The sequence below is a fragment of the Gymnoscopelus microlampas genome (assembly GCF_963454915.1).
Source record: "Gymnoscopelus microlampas genome assembly, chromosome: 16".
NCBI classification, from domain to species: Eukaryota; Metazoa; Chordata; class Actinopteri; order Myctophiformes; family Myctophidae; genus Gymnoscopelus; species Gymnoscopelus microlampas.
In genome coordinates, this window is record NC_139953.1 from 31,504,675 (window position 1) to 31,530,131 (window position 25,457).

The 25,457-nt window shown below is 43.6% G+C and overlaps 1 protein-coding gene across 1 annotated transcript in view; it reads right to left on the minus strand.

Moving 5' to 3' along the window:
* LOC311063340 (regulator of G-protein signaling 6-like) overlaps positions 1-24,651 on the minus strand; it is a 94,463-nt gene extending 69,812 nt beyond the window's left edge. The window contains exon 1 of the mRNA XM_084082727.1: positions 24,606-24,651. Coding sequence (XP_083938853.1) covers positions 24,606-24,650 — 45 coding nt within the window. The 5' untranslated portion in view covers position 24,651. The remainder of the gene's footprint in view (positions 1-24,605) is intronic.
* Positions 24,652-25,457: the final 806 nt, after the last annotated feature.

The following is a 25,457-nucleotide window of genomic DNA, read 5'->3' on the forward strand; positions in this document are numbered from 1 at the left end:
AGGCTGTGCAAACCTGGCAACCCAGCGCATGCTGCCGCACGTTTAAGTGGCGTAGCGTCATGAGGGTCAGTGGGGCCGTGGCTCGGTCAGTGAAGACCCTGTAGTGCGGATGATATGTGGCATAGAGGGGCAGATTGTAAATCCACAGAGGAAACATCCGTGGGCTACCATTGGTTCAGCGATGTGTGCGGTCGCCCTGCGGCCCCTCCTCCTCCACCAATGTGCAGTATTGAGAGCCCTGACGTCACAACAATTGGAGCGATGGGCACTGCACTGTGGTTGGTTAGGGTACACCTAGGGCCCAGGTAGAACCCAGTTAAAGCCTGCATGGGCAAACCCAGTTAGGACCCGCCTTGGTCCCACATGAACATGGCTAGTTGGGGCCCACCTAAGGGCCAGGTAGAAGCTACTTATAGCCTGCATGGGCATCGCAGTTGGGACTGAAGTGGATGCCGCTGACATTGCTGACATGGGGTCCATATGGTTTAGCCCACCTTGAAACCATATGGGAACTACGCTGGCATGCTGGCTGTAATGCAAACGCTGCATCATACCTGCAGTGTGTAGTTTGATGTTGTGTGTGTAGCAGATATACCTGCAGTGTGTAGATCAATGTCCATAGGAAAGTCAATGCCCAGCAGTGTTTTTTTTCCCCAGCAGAGTTTCTAGTGTCTCTGTGTCTCTCTGGAAGAGGTTGCACATGAACTCTGCAGCCGCACTGAGGCGCTCCAACACAAACACTCTGACATTAAGCTGCTTCACACAACAAACATCAGCACCACGCTGCTGTTTGTCCAAAAGACACAATATCTGCTCTCCCACCGACGTCATGTGTTCATTTATCGACAGCCGTACAGACTCCTTTTGACACATTTTACGTCGTTTATCCAGCTCTCACTGACTCTCCACATCGGGCTGTTATTTTGCTGCGATCAAGTCAACGATGTGAGAGATTAGCTATCACAGACGGACGGACAGGGGGTGAAACATAGTCTTGCGCCATGCCTTTCGGCCTGGCGGAGACAATGAAAAACCGAAAGTAAAGGAAATGGCCATTTCTGCAACAGAAGTAGTCAATAAACTATGCTATGAAAACATGGGCCACATTGGCAAAGAATGTAAGAAAGAGGCAATCATGTAGAAAATAGCCGATCTCCAAGCTTACGAAGCCTCTGAACGTGAGGCGTTTCGAGCTTGTAGATCGGCTATTTTCACAATATTTACTTGTGGAACGGAGTCAAACAGAATGGGGGGGTCCCAGATCAAGTACGTGTATTTGGGGGGGGGGGGGGGGGGGCGGCGTGAAAGGGTTGATAAACACTGCTGTAATCGGAGCGAAATTATCTGAAATTACTACATGACCATAATGCAGGCTAACATGCGTTGCACGGGGCGGTCCTGCCATTACGTTAGTTACTGTAGTTGCTGTGGAGCTACATAGTTCTCCAGAAGACACACACAAACATACACCATCTACAATGGACGAACTGAGCAGCAATATAGACATTCACCACACGAACGTGCATTGTTGACAAAGTGATTGCACAGCCGCTGCAGGCATGACAACCAGGTTAGCGTTAGCGACATGGCAGCTATCACAGCGCCCTGTCCGTCGTGCTGCAACTGCCTGTGATGGCTACAGCAGTAACAGCAAGCTGTCTGCGATGCCATTGTCTGGAGACTGCTCTTAGCGTGACACGACCAATGAGAGTGAGCGCTGTAGTTGTTGCTAAGATACGGTGGCGTCTCTGCCCCATAGCTTGTAGATCTCTCACACATGATTGGCGTAGGCTGCGTTGCCAGGTCTGACTTTGTGTGTAAGCAATGGTCGGCTGATTTTTGCGCGCCTTTGGGCTCGTTTGCATTGTGCGCACGGCAGCGCTTGTTTAGCGTACGTCAGCGCGACGTGGCAACGGACGTGGCAACGTGAAAGGTGATTGGCTGGTGAAAAGAAACACCCGACGTTACACCAGAAATGGTGCCTGGAGAAAATGGTGACCAAAAAAAAAGTTTGGAAAAAAAGGAAAAAAGCCCCGCAGCGGCTGCGTGCTGTTGTGGTGATGAGGTCGTGCGCACGGTAAACGGTACGAAGCTGCCTCCCCTTCCGTTTTGTCCGACATTTGGTGAGTAGAATTAATTATGTTGCGCGGTGGAGAAGGTGTATTGAGCAGTGAGATGTCCCCTACGCGAGGCGTAAATTCAGCGCGGCCGGCGTGGCGAGTCAGGTGGCGACATGTGGTCTGGCGGTGCGTTGTTTAGTCGATAACAGAGCTGTGGGGTGTGGACACCGAGGGTGCGGAAGTTGGTCGCCATTTATATAGTTAGATATATATATATATATATATATATATATATATATATATATATAGCAACATATGCATTTCAACAAATTCTTAGGATTAAACAGTGGGCTGCGAAAACTGCGAGCTTGTACATCTGCTATTTTTGAATATTTTCGAAAGATCTCAAAAGTGTTGTTTGGCACAAAACATTTTCAGATGGGGGGTCCGCCCCTAAAATCATATGTATTTGGCCACAGACAAATACATAGGCTGTCTTTTAGCCCCCCCAACCCAAATTCACCACCAGCCGCCACTGACGTCCTTCCTCTTTTTCAAGTCTATGATGTATGCAAGGTTCCGACCCGTTCAGAGCCCCTTTGACTATTATGAGATTAAATCAAATATTTTAAAGCAAGTATAAAACATGAGAAATATTAGTGGAGTTACTTCTGTGGCCTATTGGGAGTGTGCATACAAAGTTTGGTGCTGATCGGTCCAGCGGTTTGTGAGATAGGACAGCTCCGGACACAGACATACAGACACACAGACCCTCTCATATGGCTAGCCTCTTGCAGAGCCACAGCGTAATCTTGTTCAAACATATATATTTTTTTGCCAATATACAAACTCACAAAGCGATGCATTGTGAGTTTGTAGATGGGCTATTTTTGCTATTCATCGTAAAGCGAAGTATATAGGGCTAAAGGGTTGACCTTCATTTTCAAGGGAGCTTTTGCCTGGTGTCTTCGTGGTGTTACAGCTGTGTCGTACTGTAGGTAAGTAAGTACACAAGCCATTTGTCTCTGGAGAGGTGACAAGACAGCACAGATTGAAAGCTTCTAATATGGAAACACGCTCAATACAATTATGAACTGCCATATTTATGCCTCTGGGGTGACAGGTAAACAGGTTGTGTTGCATTGCGTTGCAGTGTGTGTGTGTGTGTGTGTGTGTGTGTGTGTGTGTGTGTGTGTGTGTGTGTGTGTGTGTGTGTGTGTGTGTGTGTGTGTGTGTGTGTGTGTGTGTGTGTGTGTGTGTCAGTCAGAGAGAGACAGGACACATGGGCCTGTCACAATTATCACATAATCGCCTGATTATTTTATCATTATTTGAGCTAATTGCAATTGTTTTGCATAATCGTTTCATCTTCAATTCGTTTCAATTCATCTGTTTTAAATCAACTGGATGAAATGAACAGACATGTTACCAGTATCATTATTTCCCCGTCATTGTCCATGCTCTTTTAACCACTTGTGCTGTTCAGTGTTGTTAGCCCTGCCGTCGTGCCACAGGGTGTCTACGTAGGTGGTGGCTGGTGGGCCTGTTTCCCCTCCTGTGCCTTGGGTTGGCTCCCAGACAGTGTCAGTTTGCACGCTACCAGTTGCGGGTGTCTGACGCAGTGCCCTGCCAGCCTCATCCTTCTCCCTCTGAGCTTGTCTATGACCCGAGGGAGGCCTCCGTAGAGGTCCATGCACATTTCTGATATGGTTTGCTCATGTGACATTCATCAAGTGGCATTCATATAGCATTCGAAGCATTCTTGTGTAGACACCGCCCAGGGCCTTTTCCTGCTTGTCTCGAGACTCTCAGCCCCACTGTAGCCACGAACAACCACCTGTTGAGGTCATCTATCATGTCAGGTTTCTACACTCTCCTCATCCCATGCAAGATACTCCAATGCGCTTAACAATGATTGTGCATTACATTCACCCATTCACACACACATTCACACACTGATGGCGGAGGAAATCATGCAAGGCACCAACCTGCTCATCGGGAGCAATGGTTCGGCGTCTTGCTCAAGGACACTTCGACACTAACTCTGGGGGAGCCCGGGATCGAACTGGGAACCTTCCGGCCCCAATGCCGCCCCTGTGTGTGTGGGGACTGCCCATAAGTCCGACATTCCATTACTCCGACTACGTGGCTTCCGCGTGCGGTTAAGGTTAGGGTTAGGGTTAGGTATAGGGTTAGTATACGTCGGAACAATGAGCCGTCGGAACAATGACATGGCACCGTGTGTGTTGATGCGTGAACCCTAGTGTGGGGGCCAGGGCACAATAAACCGTTGGGTAAAATCTTTCAAAAATGTTGACAAATGTTCATACATTGTCAGTCATTTCTTTTAGAGTCCTTTCAATAACAGAAGTTATTAGCCATATCTGTCCTGTGCAAATTTACCAGTAGTTAACAAAGCCTAAAAGGCTAATATAAATATAAGTTTCATATTTATGAAACTTATATTTTTTATGTTCCAATGTTCAAAATCAAATAATAATAATTTGTATGACAATTAATCGTCAGCTAAAATGCCATGATCGTGACAGCCTTAGGGGAAGAGTGAGACAGGAGACCAGGAGACAGATGGACACAGACAGAAGGTACTTGTTAACGTGGAAACAGACAGAGAAAGACGAATCTGACGAAGAGGCAGAGAGAGTGAGAGTGAGAGAGAGAGAGCGAGAGAGAGAGAGAGAGAGAGAGATGGGGGGTTTTAAATATGCACTTCAAACCCCACATTGATTAAATTGACAATCAAGATCTTATGGTGTGAGGTGATGAGGCAGGGGATCCTGGGATGAAAGTGAACAAAGCATATGGGGCTATGAGGGGGCTCCCCAGCTAAATGATTGATAGCGAACACAAGAAACTACAGCGGGTGGTGCGGTCGGACTAGTATAATGGGAGAGGGGAGCCTCCGTTCTTCCAGGAACTGTATGAGAAGCAACAGGTCGTCAAAGCTCACGGTTTCATCAAGGACATGCACCACCCAAGCCACAAACTGTTCACACCCCTACTACGACCGCGGCCAGGCAAAGAAGCCTGCTGCAGTATCAAGGCCAAGACCACCAGATTTCTGAACAGCTTCCACCCGGCTACCATCAGACAGTTGAACAAGGCCTGTCAACTGGACCCTTTTTACTTAAACTGACTGTTTTCCTCATGTATCTGCTGGTCTTATGATAAATGTATATACTGTATGTACTTATTTTTGACATGCTTCTTTATCGTTAGATTTTTTTCTCCCTGCTCTCCCTCTCCCTGCCCCATCCTCCTTTCTCTTCTTCTCACCGTCTGAAAAACAACAAAATGATGGAACTTGCGCCAAAAACACATTTCGGCCACTACTTTACAACTGTAAACCAGTGATGTGACAATAATGTTGATTGTTGAGTTAGGAACCAAATGGTCCCTTACGGCTCTGTAACACCTCGAGTATATACAAATGGAGCCAAATAGACGGGTTAATTTGATTTCATTTGTACACTCAGTTCACTACAGTTTAATTAACACTGAGGATTTTAAGGTGTAGATTGGGGACTCCCAGAGATACACATCATATCCAATAGGCCTATCACATATCAAACTGGGAGTCCTTGAGAATCACTTGAAAATCACTTTATACAACGTTGGTGCTGATGGCAACTAATCGTGCAGGAAACTGGTCCTGCACTGATGGATAACTTGATGTCTACAACTTAATGGTCTCAATTGATAGTGGTGTGCGTGTGTGCATGTGTGTGCATGTGCGTGTGCGCGTGAGAGCGCAAGGGGATGGCAGAGGAGGAGCTGGTAATCTATAAAATCCATCTCCATTGTTATAACACCTCCTCAATCTTCTCCCCCCCAAATAAGGAGGATCCCCCCACACACAAGGACACACGCGTATTCTCTTCCCCAGAGTGATTGTTAAAGGGTGTCATGTTTTTGTTTCTTTAATCTAGCCTTCCTCTTGAGGCTGTGATGACTTTGCCAATATCACTCCATCTCTGCAATTTATTTATTTTCAGTTACATTTTGATATTATCATATATGGTGTTACTGTCAGTGCTTCAAAATATACCGTGACATGAAATCCATTCCATAGCGTATTACCCTAGCGAGTGCAGGTGCATACAGGAACATGTCAATGATGTCGGGCTCCGTGTCGCCTCGGGGGGCCCCCGTGCCAACTTGGCACATTTCTGGGAAATGGTCTGCTTCCCTAAGCCCTCCAGAGCAAACAGACTGGCGGGCGAAAATCAGACACCTGGGCTAGGTCAATACACACACCGCTCCAAGTCAAATACATACACTGTCTGATGATACTGTCAGGTTGCCTGACCTGCTCTCAAATACACACACACACACACACACATATAAACCTCACCATCCATGTGTCCCCACACATGCACACCAACCACGGCTTCCACATGCACTCACCTGCACGCACACACACCTGCGCACACGCACACACACACACACACACACACACACACACACACACACACACACACACACACACACACACACACACACACACACACACGAGTTAAGCATGTTAAGGCCTGGAGACACTATGAGAAATGACCAAAAAGATGCTGTAGGCAGTGCTTTTCCTTCATGAAACTAAGGCACCTAGAGTGAACATACAACTTTCTTATTATCTCTGACTCAAATCAGCTCAAAATGCTTTCTTGGCAAAACATCGGCAATATCATATCAAAACAATTCAGAAAACGATGCACTGGAGTCGAGTGAACAGCACACCGAAATGTAGTGTGGCATATTGTCATCACAAGGACAAACATGACGTTACATTATTATAGCCTGAAGGCCAATTCATAGTCCAGACATAGCACTCACGGACCTGACTACACTGGGGTCCACGCAGACTGAAATGATACAATAGCAGACCTCAGCAGATGTCTGTATGGGCATGTCCATGTGAAGCTCAATGTTTGTGATTGTACGTGCCCAGCTTTCATGTAGAGGCATGATGGCTGTGTCAGCTGTTCTGTCTTTAGACTTGGCAAATGTAATGAGCTTCAACGTCAACTTTCAATTGCTAAAAAACTAGGGACTGGACATGGCTACTGTATTGTTATCAACTCTACCAATTAGAACAACACTATTTGACGAGAACAATGTTGGTGTGACTAAGGGATTCCCTGGAAAACGTTACATAATTACATAATTGCATATTGCATATTGCATTGATTATCAATTCCTATGCAACTTGACGAGTGGACATGGGCATTTCATTGTAGAGCATTGTGGCTTGAGGTGGAGGGACAGGAGCATTATGATTGGCTAGTGCAGATCCCATGGGCCGGACAGACACACGATTGGCTAAATATGCTCCATAGCGTCGCGTACACATACAGTATTAAATAGCCTGAAGGGACAATGGGGCTGAGTTTGATGCACAAAAATGACACATTAAATTAGTTCCTTGGCCTGCTGGCACCGTGCACAAGAAATACAAGGCTGACCGGCCCAGTAGTTTGCAAGATTAGCTGCAGACATTCACACAGACGGAATCACAGACAGTAACACAGACAGACTGCAGTGAATACAACATTTCTGCCCAGCGGAGATAATAAAAAATGAGGAGGCAGCTCATTTTCGGTAAAATAAAGAATGATGGCGAAACCAAAGAGATTAGAAGCAAAGACATTTAACGTTAAATCAGAAAACAGTATTACTACCTCTAGCTTACTGTGACACAGTGGATTTTCCCAATAAAATGTATGGAGTTAGGGATTGTTTATTTTTCAGCCCCTGTCTGTCTGTCTGTCTGTCTGTCTGTCTGTCTGTCTGTCTGTCTGTCTGTCTGTCCGTCCGTCTGTTTTGGCTTTCTCTGCATCTCCTATTACCGCACACAGCAGGCAAACAAAAATCATATTAGTTTATTATTCCCCGATGTCAGTCATGAATTAAGAATTACCTGAAAGACGCCAAACCAAATTATCAGCAACTTGAGCTGCTCCAAGAAGGTCAGTGTTTTAGCCAACGGACCGGCACCATATTTAAAACCTTCTCTCAGGAGGAGGTGACGTGGAGAGACGTAATGTATGGCTGACCTGAAGTGTGTGCATGCGAGCGTGGATGAGGATGATAATGGGAGAAAGGACGTGTTTAATCGTGGTACTGGTGCCATTTAAATGAACTCTGACAGGGTTAACCACTCAACCTAGTGTACCTATTTTGGGCATGTTATCATATCAGAAAGGGGCGCTCTGCGGTGGGCATATCTCCTCCTGGCTGGGTTGCCTAGCCAGGGCTGTGTAAGTCATGGGTTGCAGCGGTCAGTACTGTGGGAAGAAATAGCATTTCTATGACGTTTTATTATAAGGTGTAGATTGGGGGTAAGGTGTAGCGTTCTAGGCAAAATGTGAAGTGGCCTGGTATAGCGCCACCATGAGGATAATTTGAAAAATTGGGGTAGAATGTCCTCCTTGAACTACTGGCAGTGTGCACGAAAAGTCTGACGCTGATCAGTCGGTTTCCGAGATTAGTTGTGCGCGTGTGCACACACACACGCATGCGCACACGCACACACACGAAGAGAACCAAGCCTATTACATTTACTTTCTACAGTGTCTTTGTGATGGGGCCATTTGTTCCCTTTGAGTCTAATTATAAATAATGTGTGTATGTGTGGCGTATAATGGTTTAATTTCTGTGGTGTTCTTCAAGTGGCTATTTATAGTCTTGAAATAGTCCAGAAATGCAATAAATAAGCTTCAATTAAAAACATATATAATTATAAACGGGCAGGATACTTGCACCAGGCAGCTCTCTCTACAGTGTGTACCTGAATGAGTATAGTCAATAGAGCATGCTTGCAATCCCAAAGTAAACAAAGCGGTAAAAATATCCGTTTGGTTAGAATGAGATAGATAGAATGGAGGAGAGACAGAATGCAGAAAGGTTAGGGAGTGAAAAACAACAATTGAGCTGCGTTGAAGAACACATTAAGTGGTGAAGAGAAGGCAGGCGTGCCGTGCAAGATTGATTGGGGCGTGCAGAACGAGAGACAGAGTAATGTTAGGCTGAGAGAAGACGACGCTAATGGAAAACCCATGTGTGTGGAGCAGCTTCCGTATCATCCATCAGTTAAGCATGCGGCCTCTTTTGTGTGAGTGTGATTGTGTGTGCGTGTGTGTGTGATTGTGATTGTGTGCGCGTGCGTGCGTGTGCGTGTGCATGCGTGCGTTCGTGTGTGCGTGCGCGCGTGCCTGAGTGCATGCGCGTGTGGGTCCGAGCTGTCTAATGGACCCAGGGCACATGAGGAGCGTGCTTGACAAAAGTTCACATCCATTAATCATAACCTGCTGCTTAGCACAGAGACCTCTGCTACGTTGCTTCTCACCACCTCCCGTCCTCAAGTCCCAGTTAGAGGAGTCTACCTCTGACCACCTTCAGTGGTTGGAAAGTAACTACATTACATTTACTCAAGAAAGATGAAATTAAAAATACGTTCTCCACACTTTTAGAGCAAATCCGTGGTCATAACGACTACTTACTTACAGTACCTATCATTAGATGTCCCAAACATTGAATAAATAAATAATAATGTTTGTGTATTCTTATGTCAAAAGTCCCTAAAAGTTTAATTTTAATGACTTCCTGTCAAATGCAAAACAGTCTTGTGAATCATGAATCACGTTTTCATTCACTTGTGATTCCCACAGCTCACAGTTCCTCCACTCTCTCTCTGCCTCACTGCATGACGAGACACACGCGTTGCGCTCTGGTTTTAAATGTGAGAAAAACTGTGGAGATGGTTTTTCACCTTAGGTAATTTATTCTACCAGGCTGTACTAGAGAACATATGGGATAACAGCATGTTATGGCAATCTCACTGCTTAATATCTAAGTTTCCTCATTTGGTACAGACTGCCATGGTAATCATCACCTTTAGAATTAAATGACCCTCATTCAAAGAGATGCTGTAGATACTGTAGGAGTCTTGTCTTGTCTTGTCAGATTTAGCTGCCTCAATGAGAACCAGCTGCTTTTAAAGAGACTTTGGTTTTAATGATGTTGACGTAATGGTATATTCATATCTCACATATTCTCCACCATTGCCTTTGTTGGGCAACTTCAAAATAAAAGAAAGCAAGGGGAGTGAGCACATTTGTAGAAATAAAAGGAGGAAAACGGTGGCCAGGAGGCTCTGGGTTTGATCCAATCCAATAGGGCTATGTTGTTGTTATTGGTTAGTATAGGGGTTAAGAGTCATTTCTGAGGGACACAGACTTAGACTGGGCAGAATAGGGGCAAACAGGTCTAGCCTGGCGAGTCTGGTGCTTCCATGAGGACGTTTTGTTTCCCAAGGGGCGGGATCAAAACAATGGCCCTCGACGCAATTGGTTAGACCTACAACCAACTATCAATTACAGGCGACCATATTCAAATACTGGGCCCTGATTGGTTACACACGTCTTCTGGAACAGGAAATGGATTCTCTATGGAGCGGTGCCAGACCCAAATCGCACAGTGCAATTTTTTTTTGCACTCGCAGATTCGTCTGGTCCCAGGCTAAAACAGGTCACCCTCCAATTCCCAGATGGCCTCTCGACCCACCAGCTACAGCCGCTGTATGTACTGTATGTATGTACTGTACTGTATGTATGTACTGTATGGTTCTCAAGGAGAGTTTCTCAGCCACTCTCCACCATTGAAGCATTGTTTTTGTCTTTTTTTCTGAAGAACAACAGCAACTAAGGAGTTAATACTGTGTACCATTAATCAATCAATCACATGGGAACATCGTTTAATAGCATCAAATGTCTGCATCAGAATTGCTTTCATATGACTGCTATCAGAGGTGGAAAATGTACTAAAATCTTTCAATACTGCAACGTAAAAAATACTCTGTTACAAGTAAAAGTAAGGTATTCAAAATGTACTTGAGTAAAGTACAAGAGTATTGGTATCAAAATGTACAAAATGTACCAAAAGTAAAAGTACTCATTATGCAGAAGGTCCCATTTCACAAGTTTTCAAATGTGTAAAATGTAAAAAAAAATCCTTTGAAAATAGCAGATCTACAAGCTCACAACGCGTCCCAATGCGACGCGTTGTGAGCTTGTAGATCGGCTATTTTCAAATTGCCAAAGTATATATACAGTACTGTATATAAATTGTTTTGTAATATTAATGACAATAATATAATGTAATAATAATCAAAATACAATTTTGGGCAATCAAACATCCAGTTAAAATACACCAGAATACAGGAAATTACATCTACTGTCTGTGTTAAAAAAGTTATAGAAAATCTCTATAGAAATTGCATGTATTATTAGGCTACGAAGAAGACATCCTGATTTTTCACAGTCTAATGTTGGCAGGTATGATAATAGCAAGAACAAGGAAGAAAGACAGATCGTTATAACCCTTAAAAGTACTGGTCTTCCCTTTAGAGGAAAAGAAAAAAAAGAAAAACAGTCCAAGATGTCAGTGAGTAGTGTACAGTTTCCTACTACACTTGAACACTCTGACAGCAAGAGATCTGGCAGACCCAAAGGCACAACAGAATCAGTAGACAAGTTTCTGAGAGTTAACAGCTTGTGTGATACAGTATGCAGCTCACTGGACAACAGCTTCAAGCACAGCTCAACACTGGTTAAAACCAGTGAAACTCAAGACTTGCTTAGAGTATATATAAGACTTTGAGCAGCAGGGTCAGTAGGGTCAGTTGAATATATATATATATATATATAATAGTATATATATATATATATATGTATGTACAATTGCGCGCATGTGTGTGTGTGCGCGTGCGTGCGTGCCCCCGCTGCCTGTCACATAGTAGCAGTAAAGTGACTAAGCACATCTATTCATAGGTACAGCTGCCCGCACATAACCTGCAGGGCTCATCACAACACTGCAGGTTCGGGAACCTCAGCCTAATCAAAATCACTGGGAATGGGAGAGGCTAATTGGAAAGTTTTAATTATAGAGCTTTAGATGATGTGATGATAGCGCTTGTCACGCTGCAAAAAAAACTTCTCTGCTCACATGCAGCCGCACCTGTCTTTTACCGCAGCCGGGCGTTTTTTTCCTGGCTGTTTTCCACTTCCCTGAAGTGTTTTTTCTTCTTCTTTCTATCTATTCATTGTGGCTGACAGACAGTGTGAGCGTTGAGAAGGAGAAAGCAGCGCTTAGGCACTGGAGAGGGGCTTCTGCATGTGTGAGGGAGCCCAGGAACACTAGAAACGAGCCCACGCTCGAATTATTCAGGAAATGCTGACAACCACAGCGGCTAAGGGCTTTTTGAATACTGTATGTCACTGGCTTTGTTATGCTACAAAGTGTCTGCTAAGAAATACTGCAATTTGGTTGGCAAATGCCCATAAAACTGCTTCCTGGGTAGATGCCCTACCTACAGTTCAGAGTGGTGCATCATCTCAAAGTGTCGTTTTGGCTCATGAGTTACATTTTCATAGTAAATTGTGGTTTCCCACGTAGTATTTAAAACCCACTGCAGTATCATCATATACTGTATCACCATGTGATCAACAGCAGGTTCAGACTGACTTCTTCTCCATTACTAAAATATGATACTGAACTCCACCGTCGACAACATCCCCTCCAAGTAAAAAAAAACACGTTTTGACCGGTTAAGGGCCCTGATGAAGACCTTAACCGACCTTACCCGGTCAAAACATGTTAGCATTTTTAAAAAATTGTTTTAGCTTTACTTCCTCTCCTCCACATTTTTTGAGTTCTCGGATCTCCTCTTCCTTTTTAAGTCTACATTCCCACTCATCCTAGAAGCACCTTCAATACACTTTTAAGAAATGTTTTATCTCCTGTGAGCGCCCAGTTGTCCTCTGTGTTTTTACTCTGCTATTTAACCACTTGAACCCTGACATCCCTATTCTGGGCATGTCATAATAGGCGAACATTCAGTGTAAATAGGCGAACATTAGGCTACAATAAGAGAGCTACAAGATCACAACATGGCGCGTTAGTGAGCTTGTAGATCACCTAATTTTGGCAAAGAAATGTGACGTAGAGGGGGAAAAGGAGGATACCAAGTATGGACCCCTGGGGGACAGCGGTCAACAAAGTATATAGGGTCTAAGTGGTTAATTAATCTATTTCTAAACTAGTTAAGTGAGCCAGAGAGTTGAAAAACAGAGAAGGAAGGAGATGATGATTTGGAAAGATTCAGGTAAGAAGACCCTGATGGGATAGAACCTTTTACCTGGTGTGGTATATGGTATCATCACAATAGGCGAAACATTTTAACAGGAGTATTCTTGACCATAATGAAGTTTAGGATGGCAGAGGAAACTGTTGTGACCAAAGGAAATATTGAATTTATGTTTAACACATCTATGCAAAGGAAATATTTGCACATCCACTTTGTTCAGATGCAGGTGCGTTGGACAGTGACAACTGAAGCGATCATGAAAAAAGTGTTTCATGAACAAAAATCCTGCACACTGCTCTTGTTCAGCAGCATCAGTTTTCATTCAAATTGACAGACGTTTCGGTCCCTCTGGACCTTCATCAAGAGTGTCTTGATGAAGAGGACACTCTTGAAGAAGTTCCAGAGGACCCAAACGTCAGTCATATTTAACACATCAAAACGTTACGGCAAACTCAAACAGGGTTTGAGTCAAACACTGGAATGCAACACATATAATTATAAATAAATACGTAATTGTAATTTAAGACAGTGTTTTTTTTCCACATGTTGGCTGTTCTCTCCTACACGACTGAGCCTGTAAGTAGGTGGGCAAAAAGAGTGTGTGTGTGTGTGTGTGTGCGTACAGTATGCTTGATAATGATAATGATAATGCAGGTATAAAAACTAAGGACTACAAAACACTGGTATTTGTTTTGTTCTCCCATACTTCTTTGTTGTTCGCACACTACATTGTGACTACGGTATGGGTTTGTCCCTGAAGCAAACTGCTGCTTAAGCCTTAATTAATCTCACATTTATTCATGGGGTAATAGGGATTAACATATTGTTTTGTTAGCAAAACAATGATGCAGGCATTTTTTAAGCTGTAATGAGAAGCACTGCAGAGCGCCCCCTTATCTTTGGCAGCAATTAGAAAGGATGCAACATCAAAGGACCTCGATGTTTAAAGGACCCACAAATTCGAATGACTGGTCAAACACACACAAACACAGACCCATGCGCACACTCCCCATCCTTAGACACAATCAAGGAGGCAGAGAGTGGGGGAGCAGAGGAGAGAACACAGACAGAGCAACACTTAATTGGCAGAGAATACATTTTGCAAGGTGATAATAACATGGATTTGGAGCCCAGCTTGACAGTGAATAAATACACCTGCTGCCGTCTATTGTGCTAATAGTGTGCACAATAGTGTGACAACACCTCAGGTGTTGTGTTCCCTCTTACAGTTTCCCACCAGACACACTGTTATGCCTAATTTAGGTGATGCCTAAAAATGCTCCGTCGCACGACAGTGTCACGCATGAATTGGGATTTAGAATGATGAGCCACTAGTGTCTCAGTTTCTACTGCAGGGGAGGATATAAAAACTAAAACTTAAAATAAAAACTTCAGGCGCATCAAATAGTAGAAGGGAAAAATAGTTACATCTTTTGCTCACATTTTCTATTAGCTTGCCTTGCTGTTACATGTGGCAAATTCTACAGAACGAGGAACGCAGGAAACGTAGACGCAGGACGGGACGATGGCTACCGTCACCGTGGCTAAGTTAGATCTTCCTTAGCCATTCTCAGGACACGTTGCAGGAATATTTTCCCATCTCAACTCATCAGAATGTCATTGTGAACTCATCTGTTATCTGAAGTTCTCAGTGATGCACTAACTCTGGTCCCCTCTGTCTTGCTCTGTCCTCTGTCTGTTTTTCCACTGATTCTCATTGTTTAGCTCCCCGTCATTATTGTCTCTTTCACCGTCTATCTTTGTGCATGTGTTAACCTGTCTATCTCTCTCTGTCTGCCTCTCCTTCTTTTTCTCTGCCTGTGGGTCTCTCTATTTGCATTTTTTACCTGTCTACAAGCCCATGGTGTCTGTCTGTCAGCCGGCCTGCCTCTATGGTTCTCTGTCTCGTTTATCAGTCTGTTCCTCTTTTGTCTCTGTCTCCTTACGTGTCTGTCTGTCTGTCTGTCTGTCTGTCTGTCAGCAACGGCCCTACCCCCTCACTCTCTCTTCAAACAGTGAGCTTTATAGGTAACTGAGAAAGGTCAGCACCACTAATACAGTACAAGAGTCAACAGTCTCTCAAAACGTTAACAGAGACTCCCTCACAGGATTATGGTAATACAGGTATGTAAACAACTTGTTAAGCGAATATATGCGAGTAATAGACCAGGGCTATTACACCTGCCGATGTCAAGAGAATACTGAACTGAAGTTGAGGCGTATGAAACGTGAGCGCGCACTCAAAAACATGCAACCACAAAAACACTGCTTCTGTTTCACACATGCAAGCGTATAGATATTCTCTAACTAATAGGCACGCACACGCACACGCACACACACACACGCGTGCACACCTGTCTTTCACAGATGCATGCTCTCATGCACACAAATGCATACATTTACTTTCTTACAGGTGAAGGGGCCACCTCAGAGAGGGACTAGAGCACCTTTCCCGCATCCATAATAACATTGCTGGATAACAAACATTTGAATTATGCAGAAAGGTTCAGTAGCTGGGTGAGTCGAGAGGCCACCTAAGAATCAGAAGGTCACCGGTTTGCCCCCCGGCTCGCCCCGTGTCTAATACTGTGTTCACACTGGCAGCTACAAAGATACAGCTACCATTCATTTTCAATGGAAGCCAGTGACATGAACAAAGATATACGTCCAACATTTGTAGCTGCTACAGAAGCTACAAACAGTTTCAACTTCATCTTCTTTTTTTTTCTTAAAGAGATATATTTTTGGGGGATTCTTGGAGGGGGTGTGAAAAAGTATTTGAATAGTTTTTCTGTTGTTTTCATGTTTATTTTCATGTATGTTTTCATACTCTGCACCAGGTGTGGAAATCCCGGGGGTTATGGGGGAGATTTGTCTCCCCCTAGCTTCAGATTGGACTCCCCCCCAAGTCATTAAGAATAATAAAAATAAATGTTAAAAAATAATTTCAAATACTTATTCAATAGAACCTGAACCCACTTATGCATCGTAAGTAATTAATAATGAAGAATTAACATAACACAGTGTCAAATTAGCGAGATTAGAGGAAAATGAAAGAAAAACAAATGTGTAGCCTCAACCCAGATTTGCGCCACTGCTCTGCACCCCAGTTTTATTAAGTTGGTTGGTTGGGAGGGGATCCGATTTTGTAAGCTTGGCTCGATTGACCGACTTAAATAAACGGACGTTTGCCTTATTCAAAAAATTATTTGTGGACCTTCAAGATTTGTAGTTGAGTACCCCTGTTTTATATCTTCCAGTGTGAACTCAGCTGATCAAAGACACTTAACCTCTAAATGTTAACAATCTGTGCATTAAACATGACCATCTGAGCAGCCAGCTGAAGCTGGAACAGAATTTCCCCCTTTGGGAATCGATAACTTAAAAAGCAGTGGATATTCATTCACACATTGGCCTCCTTTATGGAGAAGTTCTGTACGGTATCTGTTCCCACGTTAGACAGTATGTAATGAAAGATTTATGTAAATCCAATCCATGTAAAAGACAGCTAGTTTGTTCAGGGCAACATACAGTACAGTAGCTAAAGAAAGGTTGCCTTATACAAGATCAAATCCCATAATTAACCGCTTAAACCCCAGCGCTGAAAATAGCAGATCGGCAAGCTCACAACGCGACGATCGACTATTTTCAGCGAAAGCTTTCCCCACAATAACAAAAAAACAGAAAAGACACTGAGGGACTCCACTAAACCATAATGGGGTTTAAGTGGCTAAAGCTGATGAGATGAATGGTGCGATAGTTGGCCCTACATGCTTTACGATCTGACTATTCATGTACCCGGATTGCGTAGCACAAAAAATATGTAAAACTAGAAAAAGTGCTCCTCGGAGCACCGGTCTCCGCCATGTCAGGTACGTTATTGTGGCCTCCTGGTGGCGCTATAATAGGCCAATGTGAAAAGGGTGACATTTATTCTTAGGTCGTTCACGGCAACTGCATTCATGATTTGAGGCATTTTGTTCCAAAAATGTGTTTTGCTAAATTAAACCTGCTGGTGGCGCTATAACAGGGCAATGTGAAAAAGGGTGGCATTTCTTCCTCGGCCTAGTGGGAATGTGTGTGTGCAATTTTATGGAAATGGCAAGCTGCGTTCATGATTTGAGGCAGTTTGTTCAAAACTGACCAATCCTGCAAACTTTGGATGGCAACCTTAACCAATGAGGATGGAATATGGGAAATTGGACAGATCAGAGTTGATCACATGACTATAGAGATACTGTGTACCGATTTACATGAGGTTTGGTTAAAAACTGTAGGAGTAATGGGAAAAAATGGGTTTTGCACAAATCGGCCTCCTGGTGGCGCTATAACAGGCCCATGTGAAAAAATTGAGGCAGAGGTTCTGAATTGTCATCCAGGGAGTGTGTGTGCACAGTTTCGCAGCGACCGGGCCAACGGTGCCAGAGATTAGCTGGTAACACACGGACACACGGACACACGGACGGACACACGGACGGACGGACACACGGACGGAGGGTAAAACATACTCTCTCGCCATGCCTTTCGGCCTGGCGGAGACAATAAGATTGGCTATTTTTGCTACTTTTGTGTGACACTGAAGTGTAGTATGACAAAGTAGAGCATTCATTTACACGAGAAAAAAATATATATCTGCCCGATATCTGCAACAATATCAGGGTAAATGTGAGGCAAACACACAAGTGTATCATGAGAAGAGAGAATATGACAGAGACAAGAGGAAGGGAATGATTGGGGAAATAAAATGAACAAGGGGGTGGAGAATAGGCAGCATAACAAAAATAACTGGGAAAGTAAAGGAGAAACAGAGAGAGAACTTAAAGCAGAACAACAGAGTGTAAGGGAAGAGAGAGACGGGGGAGGGTGACAAAGAAGCAAAAGTTAAGAGAGACATGAGTGCAAGAATGAGAGCAGTGCAGGGGAAATGGAGAGATGGAGAAAGACAGGAAAGACAGTACTGATGCAGTATTTATTGAACATCATTCAGTTTATTATTTGTGACTGACGGTTTATAATCGCTTTGTTGTCGTACAGTATGCGAGAGAGAGAGAGAGAGAGAGAGAGAGAGAGAGAGAGAGAGAGAGAGAGAGAGAGAGAGAGAGAGAGAGAGAGAGAGGACGGGAAGGGAATAATAATGAAGAGAAAAGAGGCCAGGGTAAGAGAGTGAGAAAGAGAAAGGCGGAATGAGATGATTCTATAGGTCTAGGTGAGAGAGAGCTATCCATCTATCTATCCATCTATCTATCTCTCTCTCTCTAACCACAAAAAATAACTGGACCTCGACAGAAGCAGCATTTCCTTCCTTCAAACTTACAGATCACAGCTTATATGGATGGGTGAATCAAGGAGGGCATAAATTAGCATCTCCCACCACTGCTCATCGCACGGAAACACACCCCACAACGTTGTCGCTGAAGATGGATGATTCACCGGCCATGACGCATGGTAACATGGACGGGGTCATACATAAATTTCACAGCGTCTGTACGTACATACTTACAAGGAACCCCTTACGCATGGATGCAAATTTACTACATGCCAGCGTGTGTGTGCATGTGCGCGCGTGCATACTGTACGTGTGCGTTGATCAGGGCGTTCAACTCTCAGCTTAGCTAAGCTTGTTACAATTATTGTAATTATTACAGATAATGTCAATTGTTTTGCTTAATCGTCATTGTCATCGTTTCCATGTTGAAAAGATTTCGTACATTTACAAACATTTTCAAAAATACCTGAAATAGCAGGTACTGTAGAAAGTATGAAATTATTAAATATGGCCTATTTTAGGTACATATTTATTTTGATTATGTTTCGGTGTACAGTATATTTAAGTTATTATATCTGCCCTGTGCAATGTTTGTCTACGAACCCTAAAAGGCAAGCCAAAAACACAAGCCAAAAACACAATTAAACCGTTAATCGCAATTATTTGTATGACAATTAATCATCAAGTGAAATTTCACGATCGTGACAGCCCTAGTTTTGGTCGGGGCGTCCAAATCTCAGCGCGTTTTTGGCCTCTCTCTCTTCATTGTCATTCTGTAGGTGTGGCTGTTGTGTGCTGCAAGGAGATACTCTCTCAGACACGTCCCCGCTGGATCCTCAAGCTTCACTGCACTGAGGCGATCTGCCCAGTGCCCACCATCACAGCACACACACGCATGTGTGCGCACGCACGCACGCACGCACGCACGCACGCACGCACGCACGCACGCACGCACGCACGCACGCACGCACAGGTGGAGTCACAGGTGAGGGAGAGAGAGAGAGAAACAAAGACACATACACAGTAACAGTCCTCACAGTTTTCTGAAAAAAATGATGTTGCTCTATAAGTGGTTCTCAAACTTTTTCATGTCAAGGACCTCCACAATTATATGTATTTGGCTGCGGACCCCCATCTCAAAATATTTAGTTTGAGGGACCCCCAGAAGCAAAGACTTCAGTTACAAATGTTCGCTTTAAAAATATGTATATTCAAAGATTTGCAGACATTTTCACGATTTAAAAACAATAGCAGATCTACAAGCTCATAGCGCGGCACTCAAGCTTATGAGCTTGTAGATCTGCTAGTTTTGAATAGCCAAAGTGATCTAAAATGAGACAGATGCGTTCCCGGTCTTAATGGGTTAACCCTGAGAGTTACAAATGGATCAAATGGGGGGGGGGGGGGGGGGGGGGGGGGGGCGTGTGTTGGGGGCAAATCGTAAAAGTTATCTACTGCAAGACTCCAACAAAAGCTATCCATTATATTTTGTCATCATCCGCTGGGTTACTCATATTATACAGTGAGTGTAGTCTTTTATTTGCCTCCCCAGACATTAGAATATTAAACTAAATGACACAATACATTCTACTCTCACATACAGTGTGATTCCATTAGTCGTATTAGCATCATCTGTCACCATCATTATCCATTATTTTGCCACGCGTAAAATAATTGGACCCATATTCTCACAAGCTCCAATCCCTTTTTCACTTCTGTGGAAAAACAATTTAATGGATCACACTAAATCTGATTATTGTAATCTCATTAAATGACAAATGTGTTGCTCCTAGCCTGACCGATGTGTACCGCAGCGGATGTGTGTGTATTTGTGTCTATGAGACAGTGTGTGTGTGTGTGTGTGCGTGTGCGTGTGTGTGTGTGTATACGTCCTCTTAAAGATCAGATTGCTCAACATCACTCCTGTCTGCTCTTTCAACGACATTCATTCAATTTCTCCTGTCCCCCTGTTCTATTCCTATTTTCTTCCCTCACTCGCTCTTTAAATCCCCCCCTTCTTTGTCATTCTCTCGCCCTCTCTTTTCATCTTTCTGTCCCCATCCATCTTCCCTCGTTTTTTCGGTCTCCCCCGGATTGTCTTCTTTCCTCTCTCTGTCCATCTTCCGCTCTCCATCCATCTTTCACCCCCCCTTTTCTCCCAGCGTCACTCCTCCCTTATTGTGCCCTCTCTATCACCCCCCCCCCAATTCTCTAACTCTCTCATTTTCTGCCCGCTGGAGGGGAGTGGTGACATCAATCTGGTGCTCACTGGCATCAGGCTAGTGGTGTGTTTCATGTACAAACACAGGACTCTACACATGTTTGTTAGTGTTGTAGTGTCGGACCCTGCAAGCACGCGACGGTACGTGTTAGGCATGAGTTAGATTTGTACATTTTTCATGCTAGCCTCCAATATCGATTTTCATATTTGATGTTATCTGTCTGGTATACATTTTATAAGTTAATAATGAATGGGTTAGTTAGAACCAAAATATAGGCTAATACTACTGTACAGTAAATGGTCATTGATTTATTATTCACATTGCCGGATGTTATTGTTTAAATTGAAACTTTGCGTGAAGAGAGGGCGCTACCCCAACCCAAAAGCTCTCTCTCTCTCTCTCTCACACACACACATGCACGCACGCGATTAGATTAGGAGTAAATAAACATTATGAAAGATTATTCTGAAGTGCCTATTTTTGTGCAATAAATGTAAACTCAGAATAAACCTTATGTTATTGTCACATCACAGGTTTACCGGTGTAAGGAAGTGGGTGAAAACATTTTTTGTTTGTTTTTCACTTTTAATGATCCATTCCAGTGCACAGACTACCGACGAAAATGATCTCATTAGCCCAGCCATACACGGATGTGAAAACTGAAATGATGGTTAACGGTTAACGCGCACTGTCTCTGTTAAGCAAGTGAAAACATAAACAAGCAAATACTAAGCAAGCAAACAAATAAAAGCACTCTTACACTCGGTGTAAGGAAGTGGGTGAATTTACTTTTTGTTTTGTTTTTCCATTTTAATGATCCATTCCAGTAAGGAGAATAACAGAATTCTGTGTGTATCTTTTTAGCGGGGTGTGGGTGCGGGGGAAGGTTTCACGGTATTGTGAAGCGGTATTGTTCCGGCATTATGGCTGATAATGAAATCCCCTGCGGTGGGAAGGAATGTGAGCGTTACTTCTGGAATCTGACTGTTATGCTCTACACACAGAGATGTTATCCTAAATGGTCAGATGAGGATATTTGCTATACTAAGTTAGACCATAATAATAATCATGCTGAGTGGTTAAGGTAAAGACTTCCTTGTATGGCACTGTATATACTAAGACGTACAGGCTTGTTACACTTATGGACACCATCAATGGTATTGTTGCTGAAGTGGAAAAGAGACCTTGGAACAACTGTTGACTAGATCTTAGTGACAGCAACAGAAGCTTGTGACAAGACTCCCTGCTTTGAAGTTAAACACTCTATAGTCCAAATAAATACATGCTTTTGATTGTTGTTTTATATAATTGATTGTATTTAGATTTTGATTGATATATATATATATATATATATATATATATATATATATATATATATATTTATTTCATTGATTTATTTATTTTTTGTTTTTTAGATGAGATGTGTAACAGATGTAGAATGGTCTGGGATGGTGTGAGAGCCCTCATGTGTACGTTTTGTCGATGTTATTGTTGATTGTTGAGCGATTGTATCTTGTCATTGTTTGTGCGTTGTGCCTAAGGACCCCCCTGGAAGACGAGATGATGCATCTCAAGGGGTTTATCCTCCAATCAAATGTTGAAATAAAATAAGATCAGATACTACGGAAATGATTTTGAACAGATCGGCATTGTAAAAATTCCATTGTATCTCTCTGCCCCTATCTCTAACTCTCACTAACCAATCTCTGCCTACCTCTCGCATTGTGCACCTCTATCTCCCCCCCCCCTCTATCTGTCTTCAGTCATTTATCACTGCAGACAGGAGCCGATGGTCCCTCCAGGCCCCCACTGTATCTTCACGGTCAGGGGCCCCCACTGCATGCTGGGAGGAAATATCCACTCATGAAACACCAGGAGACTCTGAGTGCCTCATTCTCCTCCTCCATTCCCCTACAGTGCTCTCACTCACTGTACAGAGATGTTGCAGGTCGTTGCTGTCGGGTGGAAACCTTGTATGTCCAAAACTGTTACTTACTGTAGTCACAAGCTCCTTTTGATAATTTTCTTTGGTTCAATATTTATAAAAAAATCACAGAGCAGAAGTCTTCTTATAAAAATAGCAGGTCTTCTTATAAAATTAGCAGATCTACAAACAAACTGACAACGCGTTGTGAGCTTGTAGAGCGGCAATTTTTGCTACTTGTGTGTGACACTGTTGTATGACAAAGTACTGCATTAATTTACGAAAAAGAAATTGAAATTTGGAGATACAAGGTTTCTGCCCGACAGCACCAAGGTGTCCAAGTGCTTCTGACAAAGGGGAGATAAGCAGATGTTTGTGTGAGTGAGTGAGTGAGTGAGTGAGTGAGTGAGTGAGTGAGAATCTAGATGGATATACATTTGGTACTTGACTATCGGTCCACTGATAATATCTGACGATTTGGGCCCATTAATGCATGCAACGCAAACATCAACACAGAGTGAGTGAGATGCTGACCGAGAGCCTCCACACTCCAAACCTTCTGTCAGGGATATTATTGCCACCATCCGCCCCGCTGCGCCTTATGAAATCACAGAGCAATACCCTCAGTTTCTCTCTCTGATCATCCGTTATAATGAAACACAGCGGGTGAACTGAGAGTGACTAGGCCTATATCCACAAGTCATTCCAAGTCGAATGTGGATCTAAGCGCAATTAAGTTTTCCTCTGTGCCTTCTGAGTGAGTTTTGCCTCCCGGCTCCCTCTCCTCAGCTTTAGAAATTGCTCTATAAAAGTTATAGCTGGTTATATTGTTGGAAAAGTTTTTAAAAAATAGCAGCATGCTTGATCTAATGTCCATAATGGCAAATTTCCTTTTGTTTTTTTCAGGTTTTAAGTATAGATAATTTCCAAGAGGCAAAAGACAATATGAAATGGTTTGCATTGATAAATGGTCTATAGCACCTTCATTCAAAGTGCTTTAAATGTGCATTACATTCATCCAGAGAACTAACTTGTAAATGCAACAAGCTACATAAAATGTCGCAGTCAGAAGTCTCTAAAGCTAGTACCAAGATTTCCTTTTTTACAGTCTGTATTGAAAGCGAAGAGGAAACTTGTGTGTCTGGAATGGATGGCACCTGCAAGGCTGCTAATGCGAGTGCAGAACATGTCCTGGAAGGACCAGCCAACTAAAAGGGAGACACTGATACATTCCAGTCCAAAGATGTGATGTTTTTTCTGGACATCGCTACAGAGATGACATCCACATCATCTCTGATTTACTCTTCTGGAGACTTCCTTGTCCAAATATAGGAAGAAGGCCAGAGACACTGGACTTCAAGTGGAAGATCTGGCCAACGCAATGAGAGATAAACCAGAGTACCAGGCCAGATTGTCTTTTATCTAGACTACGGTCGACGGATGATGATGATGATGATGACCCGTAACCATTCACCTACCTCACTTTAACACATTTCAGTTGTTTGGTACCAGTGTAGCCTTTAGAGATGACTGTGTTTTCCATTAAATGTTAATGCATTCAGTTCAGTGCCGTATCCAAATTCTCATCCAAAACAACAGAACGAGTAAGCAAATTAGAGTCCAATGGTTTGTTCAAGGTTACACACTAGGCCAGGATAGACCACCAACCACCACACAGAAAATGATCTCATTAGCCAAGTCATGGTCCATTTACACTGATGTGAAAACTGAAATGATGGTTAACGGTTAACGCGCACTGTCTCTGTTAAGCAAGTGAAAATATAAACAAGCAAATACCAAGCAAGCAAACATGTCCTCCACCAATGATGCAAATAGTTATAACGGGTTCATGGCCCCATGGCAGACAACAAACACACTGGTGTTCAGGAGATTGAACCAGTGAGTACAGGGTGAGTTCTAGTGTGGGACGGTCTCGTTGACCCCCAATGGCCATGATAACAGACGGTCATCCTACCTTTCTGTAGACTATCATGTTGGGGGAGTCATCGTCCGGGTCCATGCTGCTCATGGACTTCATGGAGAGCAAGGTCCTGGTCGGGGGGGTCTGCACTCTCTCCTTCGTCTCCTCGGGCTCCACGGGGCCCTCAGTGGCCCCCGGCACACTCTGCTCCTCCTCCTCCTCCCTCTGCTCCGACTGCTCCTTCTGCTGAGTGGCCTCAGCCATAGCGGTCTCTCTCTCTCTCTCTCTCTGTGTTGTTTTCGCTCCCTCCAATTATCCCCCCTACTTCCCTTGTTAGTCCCTCGTCTCTCCTCAGCCCGTCCCTGCTGCCTCCGGCTGGCGTTCCTTGCACTCTTCTCCGTCTTCTCTGCCCCCTCACGTCTTCTGGTCCTTTGTGGTCACCAACAGCTGCAGAGAGAGAGGGGGACCAGTTAAGACAGATCGGTACATCTCACCATTGCCTGCGTGTTCATTTCTCATCCGTCAACACAGCTTTTTTCTTTTTGTCTGTCACTGGGGAAGAGAGGGATACATTGAGGACAACATGAATTATGCTAGTTGTCTCTATACTCTTCTTATAGTCTTTTTCTACACTTTTTCAGTTTTTACAACAGGCATTGTTCATTGTTCATTGTTACTTTAGATTTATATTGTTTTGCAAGTCATGTTTCTAATGTTTCTAAACGGTCCTGGCAACAATAAATTGTTGATACCATACCAACCAACTGATACATAATCAATACTACTGTAAATGACTATGACCTGTAAACATGGCTTACATGAGGGTGTTGGCAAGACACCGACAAAAAAAACCCTGTTATCTTCCATCTTCAACACGAGCAGCTTACATCATTACCCCAACATCAC